This window comes from Geotrypetes seraphini, chromosome 19, assembly GCF_902459505.1.
Source record: "Geotrypetes seraphini chromosome 19, aGeoSer1.1, whole genome shotgun sequence".
NCBI lineage: Eukaryota > Metazoa > Chordata > Amphibia > Gymnophiona > Dermophiidae > Geotrypetes > Geotrypetes seraphini.
Window position 1 is genome coordinate 11,200,966 of NC_047102.1, and position 14,861 is coordinate 11,215,826.

General features: G+C 44.9%; 1 protein-coding gene across 4 annotated transcripts in view; it reads right to left on the minus strand.

The window, feature by feature from the left end:
* Positions 1-3,125: 3,125 nt before the first annotated feature.
* TP53I11 (tumor protein p53 inducible protein 11) overlaps positions 3,126-14,861 on the minus strand; it is a 90,480-nt gene continuing 78,744 nt past the window's right edge. For all 4 annotated transcript variants that reach the window (XM_033928589.1, XM_033928590.1, XM_033928592.1 and 1 more), the window contains exons 2-7: positions 11,144-11,300; positions 6,501-6,559; positions 6,142-6,190; positions 5,550-5,646; positions 4,573-4,674; positions 3,126-4,223 (exon numbers count right to left, since the gene is read on the minus strand). In XM_033928589.1, the coding sequence (XP_033784480.1) occupies positions 4,090-4,223; positions 4,573-4,674; positions 5,550-5,646; positions 6,142-6,190; positions 6,501-6,559; positions 11,144-11,272 (570 nt within the window). In that variant the 5' untranslated portion in view covers positions 11,273-11,300 and the 3' untranslated portion in view covers positions 3,126-4,089. The remainder of the gene's footprint in view (positions 4,224-4,572; positions 4,675-5,549; positions 5,647-6,141; positions 6,191-6,500; positions 6,560-11,143; positions 11,301-14,861) is intronic.

Here is a 14,861-nt window from a genome sequence, read left to right on the forward strand (position 1 = left end):
GGCATAAACATAATTTTGCACCTCACAGCACAGAAAACCCACAAATTACACACAGTACTGGATTCCTTCCACTGTTTTTCCTGCTTTTGTCTTTCCCTTTTTAAAAGGCACCATTAAAAGTGTGAATAACCCCCCCCCCCCAATGTACAGTTTACAAATCAATGAAAAGAGCTCATCTCTAAAAACATCTGACACTTTACAATTCTCTACTCTGAAAAAAAATCCTTGTGCTGAAGGTATCCACCTCACCCCCCCTTCCTCCATTGTAATTTCAGAGTTTTCTGTTCCCTTTCTGGCCTTTATTTTTGACAGTAACAGCACTTAACACCTTTATTCTCTTTGCAAAAGCTTTTCACCCAAGGGGGTAACAGAAATCTGCAGTTCCAAAGCAAGCCAGGGTGTCAGCTGCTGTGCCAGCATGGCTAAGGCTTTCTCAAACAGTCCATTTGCCAGCAAATAGCTGAAGACGTGCTCTTCCTCAGTGGAAATCCCATCACTTAGAATGGGGATGAGTCCTGTTTTCACAGACCAGGCCTATTTAGGGCGTCATGTCAGATGTTTATCTTGTTAAAGCAAATTTGGCCTATTTGTATTGTGAATCTGTAGTGTGCCTCAGTTCAGGTTACCAGAAAAAAAGAGGACGGATTGAGACGTCCAGGTTTTACTTCCATTGGTTTCAGTAGAAGTAAAGCCCAGAAGTCTCAATCTGTCCTCCTTACTTCCACTGCTTTCAGTAGAAGTAAAACCCGGATGTCCCAATCCGTTCTCCTTTTTCTGGAGCCATATGGTAACCCCCTAGCCCAGGGGTAGGGAACTCCAGTCCTCGAGAGCTGTATTCCAGTCGGGTTTTCAGGATTTCCCCAATGAATATGCATGAGATCTATGTGCATGCACTGATTTCAATGCATATTCATTGGGGAAATCCTGAAAACCCGACTGGAATACGGCTCTCGAAGACAGGAGTTCCCTACCCCTGCCCTAAAATGAAAGCTCCAAGGCTGCGTGGATTTCCCCGGAGCGAGATGGTGTCCGAAATGTTTGCTCAGTGTCTTTGGCCTGTTAACCTAAAACTTCGATCAGGGGCGAGTAGTGACTGTGACACGCTTTTGTCATGTTTCCGATGTCCTTCCACACAGGTTGTGGACAACCTGACAGGAGGAGGGGAGTGGTCCTAAAGTGCTAAACTGGATTAGAAATTAAAAGAATGACGGGCAACAAAGGTGAACGGTCAATGGCATTCGTAATGAGGAAAGGGGAGCTCAGTGGAGTGCCTCTGGGCTCAGTGCTGGGGCTGTTTCTCCTCAGTGTTCTTGTAACCGATCCTGTAACATGTTCTTTGGACCCACAGTAGGGTGACTAGGTTACCCATTCCAGAAGGGAGACTTTTTGGGGGCCAGCCCTGGATTTCTGCCAGCCTCATCATGGTGACGAAGTCTCCTTCCAGGAGTGGGTAGCTTGTCAACTCTCCATCTTTCATGGATGACAAAGTCTCCTTCCAGGAGTGGGTAGCTTGTCAACTCTCCATCTTTCATGGGTGACGAAGTCTCCTTCCAGGAGTGGGTAGCTTGTCAACTCTCCATCTATCATGGGTGACGAAGTCTCCTTCCAGGAATAGGTAGCTTGTCAACTCTCCATCTATCATGGGTGACAAAGTCTCCTTCCAGGAATAGGTAGCTTGTCAACTCTCCATCTATCATGGGTGACGAAGTCTCCTTCCAGGAGTGAGTAGCTTATCAACTCTCCATCTTTCATGGGTGATGAAGTCTCCTTCCAGGAGTGGGTAGCTTGTCAACTCTCCATCTTTTATGGGTGACGAAGTCTCCTTCCAGGAGTGGGTAGCTTGTCAACTCTCCATCTATCATGGGTGACGAAGTCTCCTTCCAGGAATAGGTAGATTGTCAACTCTCCATCTATCATGGGTGACGAAGTCTCCTTCCAGGAATAGGTAGCTGGTCAACTCTCCATCTATCATGGGTGACGAAGTCTCCTTCCAGGAGTGGGTAGCTTGTCAACTCTCCATCTTTCATGGATGACGAAGTCTCCTTCCAAGAATAGGTAGCTTGTTAACTCTCCATCTATCATGGGTAACGAAGTCTCCTTCCAAGAATAGGTAGCTTGTCAACTCTCCATCTTTCATGGGTGACGAAGTCTCCTTCCAGGAGTGGGTAGCTTGTCAACTCTCCATCTATCATGGGTGATGAAGTCTCCTTCCAGGAATGGGTAGCTTGTTAACTCTCCATCTTTCATGGGTGATGATGCAAAGGCAACACCAAATACAGAGAGTGGCTGAGAGTCTTTGCAGCCCTGCAAGTGAGGGCATTAGCTCGTCTCACACAGGAACACACACACACACTCATTTTCATGCTCTCACTATCCTGCATCAGTCAAAAGCTATCTCTAACTGACCACTAGATGTCACTGCTGCCCCTCAGAGATACAATGAGTACAAAACAGATAGAATCTCGTACTCAATCACCCAAATTTGCACATAGCTGAAAAATTCAATGTTCCAGATGTGCATTTTATTTCTTTCTTTCCCATAAAGCTCTCCCACTAATTACTTCAAAACCTTCCGGTGCAAAATCTATATCTAAGCCCCTCTGCATCCCCCCTCCCCCCCCAGATTTGGTCCTTTTACCTTTAGCCCTTTCCAGCTTGGGGGGGAGGGGAGGGGAAGAGAACAGGCAGAGAGTCCTTGGAAGCACGACACAAACTTTGCTACAGTCTGATAAGCTCTGTTCGGCTAGAAACCTACGTAGTCTCCTGGATAGGGTGTCAGGTCAAAAGCGCGCCGGGACAAAGGCGCGAGCAGACAACTGAGCGCAGCGTGGAGGCGCGCGCCGAAGAAAAAGACTTTTTAGGGGCTACGACGGGAGGTGTGGGGGGAACCCCCCCACTTTACTTAATACAGATCGCGCTGCGTTGTTGTGGGGGCGTTGTGGGGGGTTTTGGGGGTTGTAACCCCCCCACATTTTACTGAAAACTTAACTTTTTCCCTGTTTTTAGGGAAAAAGTTACATTTTCACTAAAATGTGGGGAGTTACAACCCCCCAAACCACCCACAACGCCGCCACGATATGTATTAAGTAAAGTGGGGGGGGGGCTCCCCAACAAAACCCCCCGTCGCAGCCCCTAAAAACAGTCTTTTTCTTCGGCGCGTGCCTCCGTCTTGCGCTCAGTTGTCGGCGCGCGCCTTTGTCTTCCGCGTTACTGTCTATGAACCCCTGGATACAGCTGATGCCTATTTCATGCTTTTTCCAGATTGCTTCTATCACCCCCTCCTTTACAAAGCCGTGGCGGTAACAGCTCGGCCGCTCATAGTAATTCGATGGGCATCAGAGCTGTTACCACGGTGGACGGCACTAAAAACGCTAGCTCAGCTTTGTAAAGGAGTGGGGGAGGGCAAGTGAGCCTACGGACCACTGTCTTTGACTTGGAACTGCAGGATCTGGCAACCACCATGGGAAGATTTGGGGGAAGAAACGGCAACTTCTGACGGTTCAGCATTTTGCTCCCCTGAATGCAGGGATTTCTTATCTCACATTTTGCAGTTGCCTGTCCCTCCGTGCAAAAATCCAGGACCAGCTCAGATTGTCCCCGCTGACCTGGAGCCTCTGCCATCATGATCCCCACCATATTATCATAATACAGAGACTCTCAAAAAAAGGGAAATTGTAATGCTCCATAGCCCTGGCTCAGCTCTGCTACGACAGCCTGAGCCACTGGGCAAGTCTGCATTACAGAAACTCAAAAAACACCATTTTAGAGTGAGGCTTGTACAACACATATCACTGGTCCATTATGTGAAAGGCCTTTCAGATCTCAGTTTCTTGAATGGTCCCTTATGAGGATCTATGGAGCAATTCTGAGTCCTTAACATCTGCGGGCTCAGTGAATGTCCTCCTCTGGAGAGATGTGACAAGCGTAGGGGGGGGGGGGGAGGCTCTGAACCACTTTGAAAATCCCAGGAAAGGCTCTTAGTCCCGGGGCTGGGTGGATCCTGCCTGGAAGATGCCAAGAGTTCATTTGCTTTTAACCATAACAACAAAAAATAAAAAAAGGCAGGAGAAAGAAAGAAAGAGAGGAATTTCAGATCTTTTTGGCTTTGCGCCCCACTTGGTAATAGAAATAAACGGTGACGAGGAGGCCGAGAGCTTGGCAGAACAGAAAGATGGACGCTCCACCGGAATGCACTCCGTTCTCAATCAGGGTGAGCGTAGTCACTGGTGGGGAAGGAGAGAGAAAGGCAGACAGTTAGAAGGAGCTGGAAGAAATGCTGCAAACAGCCGTGAATTAATCCATACACCCCACCGCTGAAAAACGATTTTCTTGGGGAATAATGTCACATATTTATATTTTGTATTTGTTTCAAAGTTTATGGTGGTTTTGGGGAGTTGGGTTGTTTTTTTTTGTGCTTTCTGCCAAATTGTAGGGGGTCAATTTTTAAAGCGATTAAACTGGCCAGAAGTGGCTCCTGATTGGTTAAATCACTCTTTTGGGGCTAATTGGTCATTTTCAGTATCATTTAACTGCCTGTCTCAGAGTATTATAGATATATAAACATAGCATTACCTAAGAACTGCACTCCAAAGTAGCAGGCTTCTGTCAACAAAGTCCAGCGTATAACCACCTTCTCAACAGTGTACAAGGAGTTCCACATGATAAGGGAGAGACCTGCACACAGAGGATAGAAAAGCACAGGGTAATACAACACCGCCCCATAGCATCCCCCACGAAAAGCACTCCATCGGCCTCTGTTCCTCAGGATACAGATGGCAACAGCTGGAAAAGAAGCCACTTACAGCATCCTGGAGAGCAACTCCCACATCTCGTCATTGAAAAAGGAGAGAGGAGTCCAGAGGAGGGCATCGGCGAGCACAAAGGCGGCCGCTGGGGGGGAGGGGGGGGAAAGGTCCTGGAAAGAGCAGCCATTGCGGCATCAGGGTCTCATTGAAAGACGAGGCGGCTGCATCTCCGGGACGTTAGACCTTGAAGAAACAGGAGGCAACAGCAGTGCCTCACCGTTGGCGTGCGAGATTAGCCGAAGCGGCTATAAGGATTTGTGTACGGGGATGGGAGGGGAGGGGGGTGGGTCTGTGATTAGAGATTGTTTCCTGATTTGGAGGGTTCTTGTAGTGGTGCCCTCCCCTGCCCTCGTCCTCTCCTTCCCCGCTCCCCCCAAGTCGCACGCGCACCCCCCTTCCCTTCTCTTGCCCGTATCTCTAGTTATTCACTGCCGCGAGCAACAGGAACATCAACGTGCTCCTCGAGACCCCGTCGTCTCTCCGCTGACATCACTTCATATGCATGACACCCGGAAGTGATGTCAGCAGGAGAGACGATGAGGTCACGAGGAGCACGTTAAAGTTGTTGCTCGCGGCAGTGAACCACTAGAGGTACGGGGAAAGAAAAGGGGGGGATGAGCGCATGGCGAGGGGAGGAGGGGTGCCAGCACCCCTACCAACATGGCCCCCCTCCCCCCTGACTAAGCCACTGGGTTCTTGTTATCACAGAGTATCCGATCCATGTCTGAGTGCTCTGCTACTCACTGAGGACGGCGCCCCCATACATTCGGATGGAGGTCCTGTTGCTGACTGAGCCGCCTTCAAACACTGCATTGTACAGATGGTCTGGGAAGGTCAGGGCCTACGGAGAGAAAAGCAACAGGTGTAATTCTGGAGAGCGTGCCTAAAATTAGGCACCTATATGAGTGCACTAAGTGAAAATTCTAGAATGGGCAATTAAGCTTTTAATTAACATTGGCAATTTTACCCCAGCCCATTCCTGCAAGCTCTGTCCTCATCTGCATAACCCTTTAGAATCCTAAGTAGCAACATTCCAGAGCTCAGATTGTGATGTCATAATGCCTCATTCCACCAATGCCTAAGCTCCGTCCTCATCTGCACAAGCCTCAAACGCTTTAAAATCCTAAGTAGCAACATTCTAGAGCTCCTACAACCTCCCTCTCTCTCCTTTCTTTCTTCCACATTCTCTCGTACTTCCTCTTTCCCCCCTACTCCCCATTCTCCTCCCTCTCCTCTCCCTCCTCTCTTTAAATCGCCTTGAGCCTGTATAGGTATGAGCGACACATAAATAGAAGATTAGATTAGACTAGAATGACAGGAAACTGGGGTGACTTACCACGAGAGCAATTCCTGTGAACACGACGGCCGAGATGAACTGCCAAAGTCTAAACAGGACAAGAAGATAAAAGTGAGAGGGGAGTCAGGAGAGGAAGGGGGTGAGCACAGCGAGGAGAGACTCTGGAGAGCAGGGAATGGTCAGAATCGGGAGAGGAAGGGGATAGCGCAGTCAGGGAACCAGGAGTGGGTGTCGATGCGGGAAGAGGAGAGGATGCATTCGGTTAAAGGGGAAGCAGGAGAGGTGTTGGCATAGTGACCCCCACGGTCTGTAATGGTAGAGTCCCTCACCCTAGGGACGGTGATGGAATACACCAAGACCCTTGCCCATAAGAATAAAGTCAGTGTGGAAGAACTTACCTGAGGCCTAATGGTTCTCGCACTGCAAATTTGATTTCATTACCCAAGACTTGGCTGATCTAGAATTCAAAAGAAAAGGCTCACAGCAGTCGGCGAAGAACACGCTTTCAATATTACATTACATTACGGATTTCTATTCCGCTTGTACCTTGCGGTCCTAAGCGGATTACATTGGAAGATAAGTGGGCATTTCCAGGAAGTTACATTGCATTGGGAGATAGCTGGACATTTCCAGGAAGATACATTGGAAGACAGCTGGACATTTCCATGAAATTACATTACATTAGAAGGTAGTTGGTTTCAAGTTACATAGTGAGGTTTCAGGTTATTTTGTGACATAGAGAAGAAGATTCCAGCATGATGGGATTCATGTTAGGTAAGGTTAACCGAATATGTTTTTTGAATAGTAGTGTTTGTATTTCTTTTCGGAATGCTTTAAAGTCTGTTGTTGCGGTCAATAGGTTGGATATGGAGGGGTCAAGTTTCGCTACTTTAGTAGCTAGGAGGCTGTCGTATAGTTTTTTTGCGTTGGGTACTTTTGAGTGGTGGGTAGGAGAATGGTGTCTGGGTTCTCCTAATTCTGGGTGAAAAGTTTCGATTTAAGCGATTGTTTAGGTAGGTAGGTGCAGTTCCGTTTATTACTTTGTATAATAGAACCAATAATTTGAATTGGATTCTGGCTTGTATGGGTAGCCAGTGTGAGTCTAGGTAGGGCTTGGTGATTTGGTCAAATTTTCCGAGTGAATAGATTAGTCTGAGAGCTGTGTTCTCAACGGACTGTAGTTGTTTAATTAAGTTTATTGGACAAGGTAGGTAGAGGATGTTGCAGTAGTCCAATAGTCCTAGTACAAGAGATTGGACTATGATCCTGTATTGTTCTTTGTTGAAGAATTTTCTTATTTTTCGTAGATGTGCTGAGACTGGAGTCGGTGCAAAGAATGGCCACCCGGATGGTCTCGGGACTCAAGGATCTTCCATACGAAAAACGGCTTGACAAATTACAGCTATACTCGCTCGAGGAGCGCAGAGAGAGGGGAGACATGATCGAGACGTTCAAGTATCTTACGGGCCGCATCGAGGCGGAGGAAGATATATTCTTTTTCAAGGGTCCCACGACAACAAGAGGGCATCCGTCGAAAATCAGGGGCGGGAAACTACGAGGTGACACCAGGAAATTCTTTTTCACTGAAAGAGTGGTTGATCGCTGGAATAGTCTTCCACTACAGGTGATTGAGGCCAGCAGCGTGCCTGATTTTAAGGCCAAATGGGATCGGCACATGGGATCTATTCACAGGGCAAAGGTAGGGGAGGGACTTTAGGGTGGGCAGACTAGATGGGCCGTGGGCCCTTATCTGCCGTCTATTTCTATGTTTCTATGTTTCATGGTGAAGTATGCTTTTTGTGTTGTTTTGTTGATTTGAGTCTGCATTGTGCAGCATCTATCTGTCAATACTCCAAGGATTTTAAGAGATGTCTGTATTGGATATTTGGTTACATTTATTACCAATTCTGTTATGGAAGGGTTTTTGTCCTTTTCAAGTAGTATGAAATTCAAGATTAAGATCTTGCCATGAAACCCCCCTAAACAGAAAAGGGTGTTCCCTCTCTCATTACCGTATGTTACAACAGTGGTCCCCAACCCTGTCCTGGAGGACCACCAGGCCAATCGGGTTTTCAGACTAGCCCTAATGAATATGCATGAGAGAGATTTGCATATAATGGAAGTGACAGGCATGCAAATCTGCCCCATGAATATTCATTAGGGCTAGCCTGAAAATCCGATTGGCCTGGTGGTCCTCCAGGACAGGGTTGGGAACCACTGTTACGAGGCTACATCCTTTTCATGAATAATCACATCAAAATGATTCAAAGAACTCCAGGTAAAATAAAGGTACGATCGCATTTGAAGAGGACCCAGTGGAGGACCCTGAGAGCCCATACATAGAGGGCCAGGTTCCATGGAGTCTGCAATCTCATCTGAGGTCAGCCTCTTGTTCCAGAAGGAATTACGGGCCCAGGAGAAGACAGAGGTTCCCCTACATGGGTGATTCACTTACTCAAAGACTGGAGAAGTAAGTGTTTCTGTTTGTTTCTCTCACACAGCTGATTTGTAAATCTTTTTGACTTATTTCTGCATCCTCACTGAATTTTAAGTAAAGTACGGGTTGAGAATCTATCCAGGCGTGTGTGCGCGCCATCTAATCTGGTCCTCACAGAACACTGGTCATTTCAGAGACAGATGAACCACAGAGGTATCTTCCTGAAATTATGCTCCAGGTTGTGATGCAAACAGATAGGAATGAGCAAAGCCTAAAAGGAAAAGAAACAGACAAATCCCGCACATAGGTGCAGGCTGAAGCAACTGCTTTCTACTGACCAAATTATTAAACATCTGAACCGTCTATTCTATATCCCCATACATCTACTACGGCTTTGGCGGTATATAAGAAATAAAATAATAATCTGAGGACTGCAGTATCTGATCCATCCACCCTCCCAAATCTAGGTCAAAAGCTTCTTCTGGGACATGCAGGGGAAACAAGGGACCAGACAGGAAGTGGAGGTAACTTCCTCCCCAAATTTTCCTGCCTTTGTCTTCTGTTTTCATCTGATAAAATCAGACAGGCCCTGCTTCCTCCAATCTGCCCCCACCCCGCCATGGGTCAGGGGCAGTTCAATTACTGGCCCTGGCTACAGATAGACAAAACAAGCATAGTGATTCCAACACAGCACAGATAAGGAGCTGGTGGCCACCTGAGGATCTGGCCCCTGGCCCTTTAATCTACAAAGATGTCCTTTGGCTATGATCAAGTGTAGAATCAAACATGGGATTCAGAGTTTTGGACTGAGAATGGTCCCTGACTGGCCCTCTGAATGAGACTGAATGCTAGGGAAGATGAGGGTCTGTCGCTTGACCCCATTGGGATATAATGACATCATTACCATTGTCAAAGCAGGAGGATTAAACCCCCTGCTAAAACAAACCAGCTCTAGTTTAAAAGAAGATTTAGACCAGTGGTCTCAAACTCAAACCCTTTTAAGGGCCACATTTTGGATATGGAGGTACTTGGAGGGCCTCAGAAAAAAAATAGTTAATGTCTTATTAAAGAAATAATTTTGCATGAGGTAAAAACTCTTTATAGTTTATAAATCTTTCCTTTTGGCTAAGTCTTAATAATAATATTGTAATTTATAACTAAAGAGATATGATCAAGAAACTGTTTTATTTTACTTTTGTGATTATGATAAACACACTGAGGGCCTCAAAATAGGACCTGGCAGGCCGCGAGTTTGAGACCACTGACCTTTGGTCTGTCCCACTGTGGCAGCTCTTATCTGAGCCAAGTATAAAAATAATCAAGCCATTGTGACATCACTGCTGAGGTTGTCTGTTATGCATTGGTGGAATGAGGCATTATGACATCACAATCTCAGCTCTGGAATGTTGCTCCTCTTTGGGTTTCTGCCAGGTACTTGGGACCTGGGTTGGCCACTGTTGGAAACGGGATACTGGGTTTGATGGACCTTTGGCAGTGGTCTCCAACTCAAACCCTTTGAAGGGCCACATTTTGGATTTGTAGGTAATTGGAGGACCTCAGAAAAAAAATAGTTAATGTCTTATTAAAGAAATGATAATTTTGCATGCGTTCATAGACTAACATGCACGCGTTCGAGTTTAGCGCGTGCTAAATCAAATAGCGTTCGCTAATCGGTTAGCGCGCCTTATTAAAAGAGGGCCTTAGTTTAGCTCAATGTGAGACTTTCGAACTAAGGGGCTGATGCTCAAAATTTCCACCAGCATTATCATGTGGTTAACGCCGGGTTTGCGCGCATGTTACTGTGCGCCAAATGCTCAAATGGTTTCAGCGTGGGTAGTAAACGCGGGTTAATATGGTCATTACACCCCCCCCTCCCCACAGCCATGCTCAAAAATATGTTTCCCACGTGCATTTAATGTGGGGAAACATTTTTGCCAGGTCTAGGGTAGTAATAATAATAATAGTAACCGCGGTTTATATACCGCAGGGCCGTGAAGTTCTATGCGGTTTACAATGATTAAAAAGAATGCTACAATTGCGAAGAACTTGCATAGTTGGAGGTTGGTGACAGATTTACCCGGACATGTCCTCTTTTTGGAGGACTGTCCAGGGCCTGGACGGCTCTTTTAAAACCTGGCAATTCGTCCGGGTTTTGAAAAGCTTTGAGCTCAGGGCCACGTCTGGAGGGCATCTTCTCATGCGTGGATGCAACCGGCAGTCTGGGATCATCATAACATCGCCGCGCCACACCTGCACATGCTCGGAGCTCCTCCTAACTTGGCTCTGAGCTTGAGGAGAAGAGGTTCGGGGGCAGGGCTGGGGCAGAATGGGGCGTGACTTGGGCGGAACAGCATGGGCCTGGGGGTGGGGCCACGTGTCACTCTAGGTTGTAGGGCAGCATAGAAAGTTTGGTTGAGAGGAGCGGTGTCTAATGCTGGAGACCAGATGTGACCCAGCATTGAATTTCCAGGAATAACACCGGTGATGGTTTGCAAAACAGTGAGTTTTGCCAGCTCAGTATCAACCACTGGATGTCTCACCTCCAGCTCTGAGTCCTGGTTCAATAAAGAGGCCACTCCCAGAATTTGTGGAATCTATTCTTACCTTTGACCTGTGGACCTCTCCATCATCATCCTCACCTCCGACACCCAGGATTTTTCGGGTCTTCAGTCTGCTCACCAGGTCCGTCTGGCTGTGCTTCTTCATGAGGGGAGGGGGCTGTTTAGTCGCCATGGTGTCAGTCTTTCTTATACTCTGCTACCTATGTAGAAATTGGGAGGACAAAGACCTCAACGTCAATACTGAGAGAAAGAACAAGGCATATCCGGTAACGGCACCCGAGGATTGAGGCAGAAGAATGCAACAAGGATAGAAAAGATGACATCAGGGATACAGAAGAAGCAGATGAAATGAAGAGCAGATCTCAGGTTGAAAAAAAGATGATCTTTATTTCAAGTGGTTTTGAAATAACCCGACGTGGGCCACATTTCGCCCACAACAGGACTGCATCCGTGGGTTACATTCAATTGAAAGAGTGCCAAAATCACACACTCTAGCAAAGCACGCTAATAACTGAGCATGGATGAGTCAGTAGTTACTTCAAGTAACATAGTAGATGACGGCAGATAAAGACCCTAATGGTCCATCCAGTCTGCCCAACTTGATTCAATTAAATTTTTTTTTTTTTTTCTTCTTCTTCTTAGCTATTTCTGCGCAAGTATTCAAAGCTCTGCCCGGTACTGTGCTTGGGCTCCAACTGCTGAAGTCATGATATTACAGTACACTGTAGTCAAATGCAATAAAACTTTTATTCAACCAGAAGCACACCGAATACAGTGTAACACGGTACAGTTGTAGAAAGAGTAAGGTTCGGTCTAATGCAATAAAACTTTTTTTTAAAACCCAAAAGCGCACGACACAATACAGCAGCTGTCAACCGTGCCAAAATTCTACATTTTGCTAAAACAATCAGCCGTCGTTTTCTGCACGCAGATTGCACGATTCAGGCTGTGTATCTGACTACTGATGCCGTAAAACTGTCCACAGTCGTGACAGCCATTTATCTCCAGATAACAACGCAGCGTGTGTAGGGACTTCCGGGAAGGAAACAATCTCTGCTGTACTGTTTTGCAGTAGAGATCTGACTCTCCCTGACTCTTTTTTTTTTTAAAGATGTTAAATCTTTATTCATTTTCAAACTTACAATAAGTGTTTAAAAATGTTAAAACAGATTAACAATAAAGATATCACTTAATAATCATCAATAGTACAAATGATACGCTCTTATCACCCACCCTTCCCACCCTTTCCTATTATATAATCAAATACCTTAAACAATGTGTAATAATACAATGACCCCCCATCCCCCCTCATAATTGAATCTGTAAATTTAAGGGGAAAAAAATGTCATCTAATCAGTACAATCTTGAAATTTCCTAAAACATCCTCGCTGTTTTGCTCTAAATCTTTCCATTTTATATATATGACACAAGGAATTCCACCAGAAATTATAATTTAATCTACTCCAATTTTTCCAATTATACGTAATTTGTTGAACGGCAACCCCAGTCATTATAAATAACAATTTGTTATTATTTGAAGAAATCTGACTTTTTGCTCTCATTGCCATACCAAATAGCCACTGGGTTCTCTAATAAACAATTAATTTGGTCCCAAATTGATTTTCAAAAGGTCATAATAAATGGACAATAGAATAATAAATGATCTAAAGTCCCTGCTTCGAGATGACAGTGCCAACATCTATTAGACTTAGAGCTATCCAACTTTTGTATCCGAACAAGTCTCTTTAACACATCGACACGTCCAGCCAAAGGCAATGATTTTTGTCCACGCCACGCTATGGTACAGTACTGTAGTTCTGAAAATACTGTAGTTTGAACACGGACTAGGCTGTATTTCGGAAACACGCGGCTCATCCAATATGTACGAGTGGGTGCGAGGGTGGCTCCGATTGGCTTGTCTGAACGTGTGATGCAGTTAACCGGAGCGAATGTGATGTCAGAGAATGCAGTTGTTACCCATAACATATGTGCGCGTAAGCGGATTGTGTGCTTATCAGGAATGCAATTATCCGGAGTTTATGTCCATTTACTTTAATGTAAAAAAAATAAAAAATTAAAAAATGGGACCGTGCAGGTCACGTGCTGATAACCGAATCGTGTGCTTAATCGATGTGCATCCTGTTTGGGGTGAAACGTTGACCATGTCGACACCACTTGAAATAAAGATCATCTTCTATTCAATCTGGAATCCGCTCTTCATTATGTCGTCTGCTCCGCTGAGGATTTCGAAACACAAAAGAAGACTGTGGCGGTGATGTCCGCGATGCCAGCATTTATTCAGTCAATCAAATGATGCAGACTCACATAACAATGTCAAAAACCCACATAGGCATTATCTCGCCTCGATTACTGCAATGTTATCTACCTCAGTACCACAAAAACCTGTCTTTATAGATTGCAACTGACTCAAAATACTGCTGCAAAATTGATCTTTGGGAAACGTAAATTTGATCCCGTGACTCCGTTGCTCCAGAGTCTCCCATTGGCTCCCGGTTTATTTTAGAGTTCAATTTAAATGTGCTTGTGTTGTTTTTAAAATCCTATACGGTATCTTTACTCATTTCCTTCCTTTATCTTGGAATGCTTACAGACTTTTGCAAGAGGTAACCAACAATTTAAATGATCTCTTCCTTCCAAAAAAGGGATTAAAGGAGTCAAGATTTTTAGTCAATCTCTGATCTTTGGAATGATCTTCCATTTCTTTTAAGGAGTTCCGGCTCACTTCAATTTTTTCGCAAATCTTTAAAAACTACTTTATTTGCTAAACACTTTGAAAATTAATTTCCCGAAATTTAGTCTTATTTTTTAATGGTTTTTATTTAAGTTAATTATTGTAAACTGAGTCGAGCTTTCTTAGACTGATGACTTGGTATATAAAGCCAAGCCGTAGATTAGATTAGCTGGGGACCCAACACGGTCCGTGTTTCGACACAACCGTCTTCCTCAGGGGTCCTAAGTGTGTATGACGGTTTTTTAAAAAAATAATTATGGGAGCTGTAAAAATTGTAACAGTGATATCGGTATCTAGAAATGATTTGTGTGAGGTAAGAATAATAATAATGACATGATGTTGTAAGAGTGAGGACAGGAATGGTGATAAATTCTGAGCGTTTAGAAATAAAATGGCTATTACAGCTCTTTTGGCTCCATCAATACTGTCAAAGCCAATACACTGTGATCTGCCCAAATCAATGGTGCAACTGTGCAATTTTCAACTGAAGACGCCCCTGGTTTACTGAAAGAAGCCATTAAGACTATCCAACTGATGAGTTGCAGAATTGTAAAATAAATTCAGGTTCGGGCACTTTAATATGGACAAAAAAAATCTACTACAACTGGATCATTACCATGATCGAAATAGATAGGGAAATCTTCCCCAAATTAAAATACATTGGAAAGCCAGAGTGTGCTGACTGACAATAGACAAATAGATGAATCTAATACTTCTTCTCAGTCCCTGGTGATCTATAATTACATGGCAACCCAGTGGATGGGAATCTGAGTCCAAAGAGATGCAGAAAAAAAAAACATCATTCCAAACTATCTACCCTCTGGAGTATAGAGAGTTTAAAAACAAAAGCTTATATGTTACGCAATGCCCTTATATGAAGATCTCATATGTTGAATAAGGTAGCCCGGGAGACATAAAGCTCCCAGAACTGGGCCATCGTGACTAGTAAACCACATTTCTGTAATAAAAACTAAACCTTTCTGAGGATTGCCAATTAGCTCCTGTATTA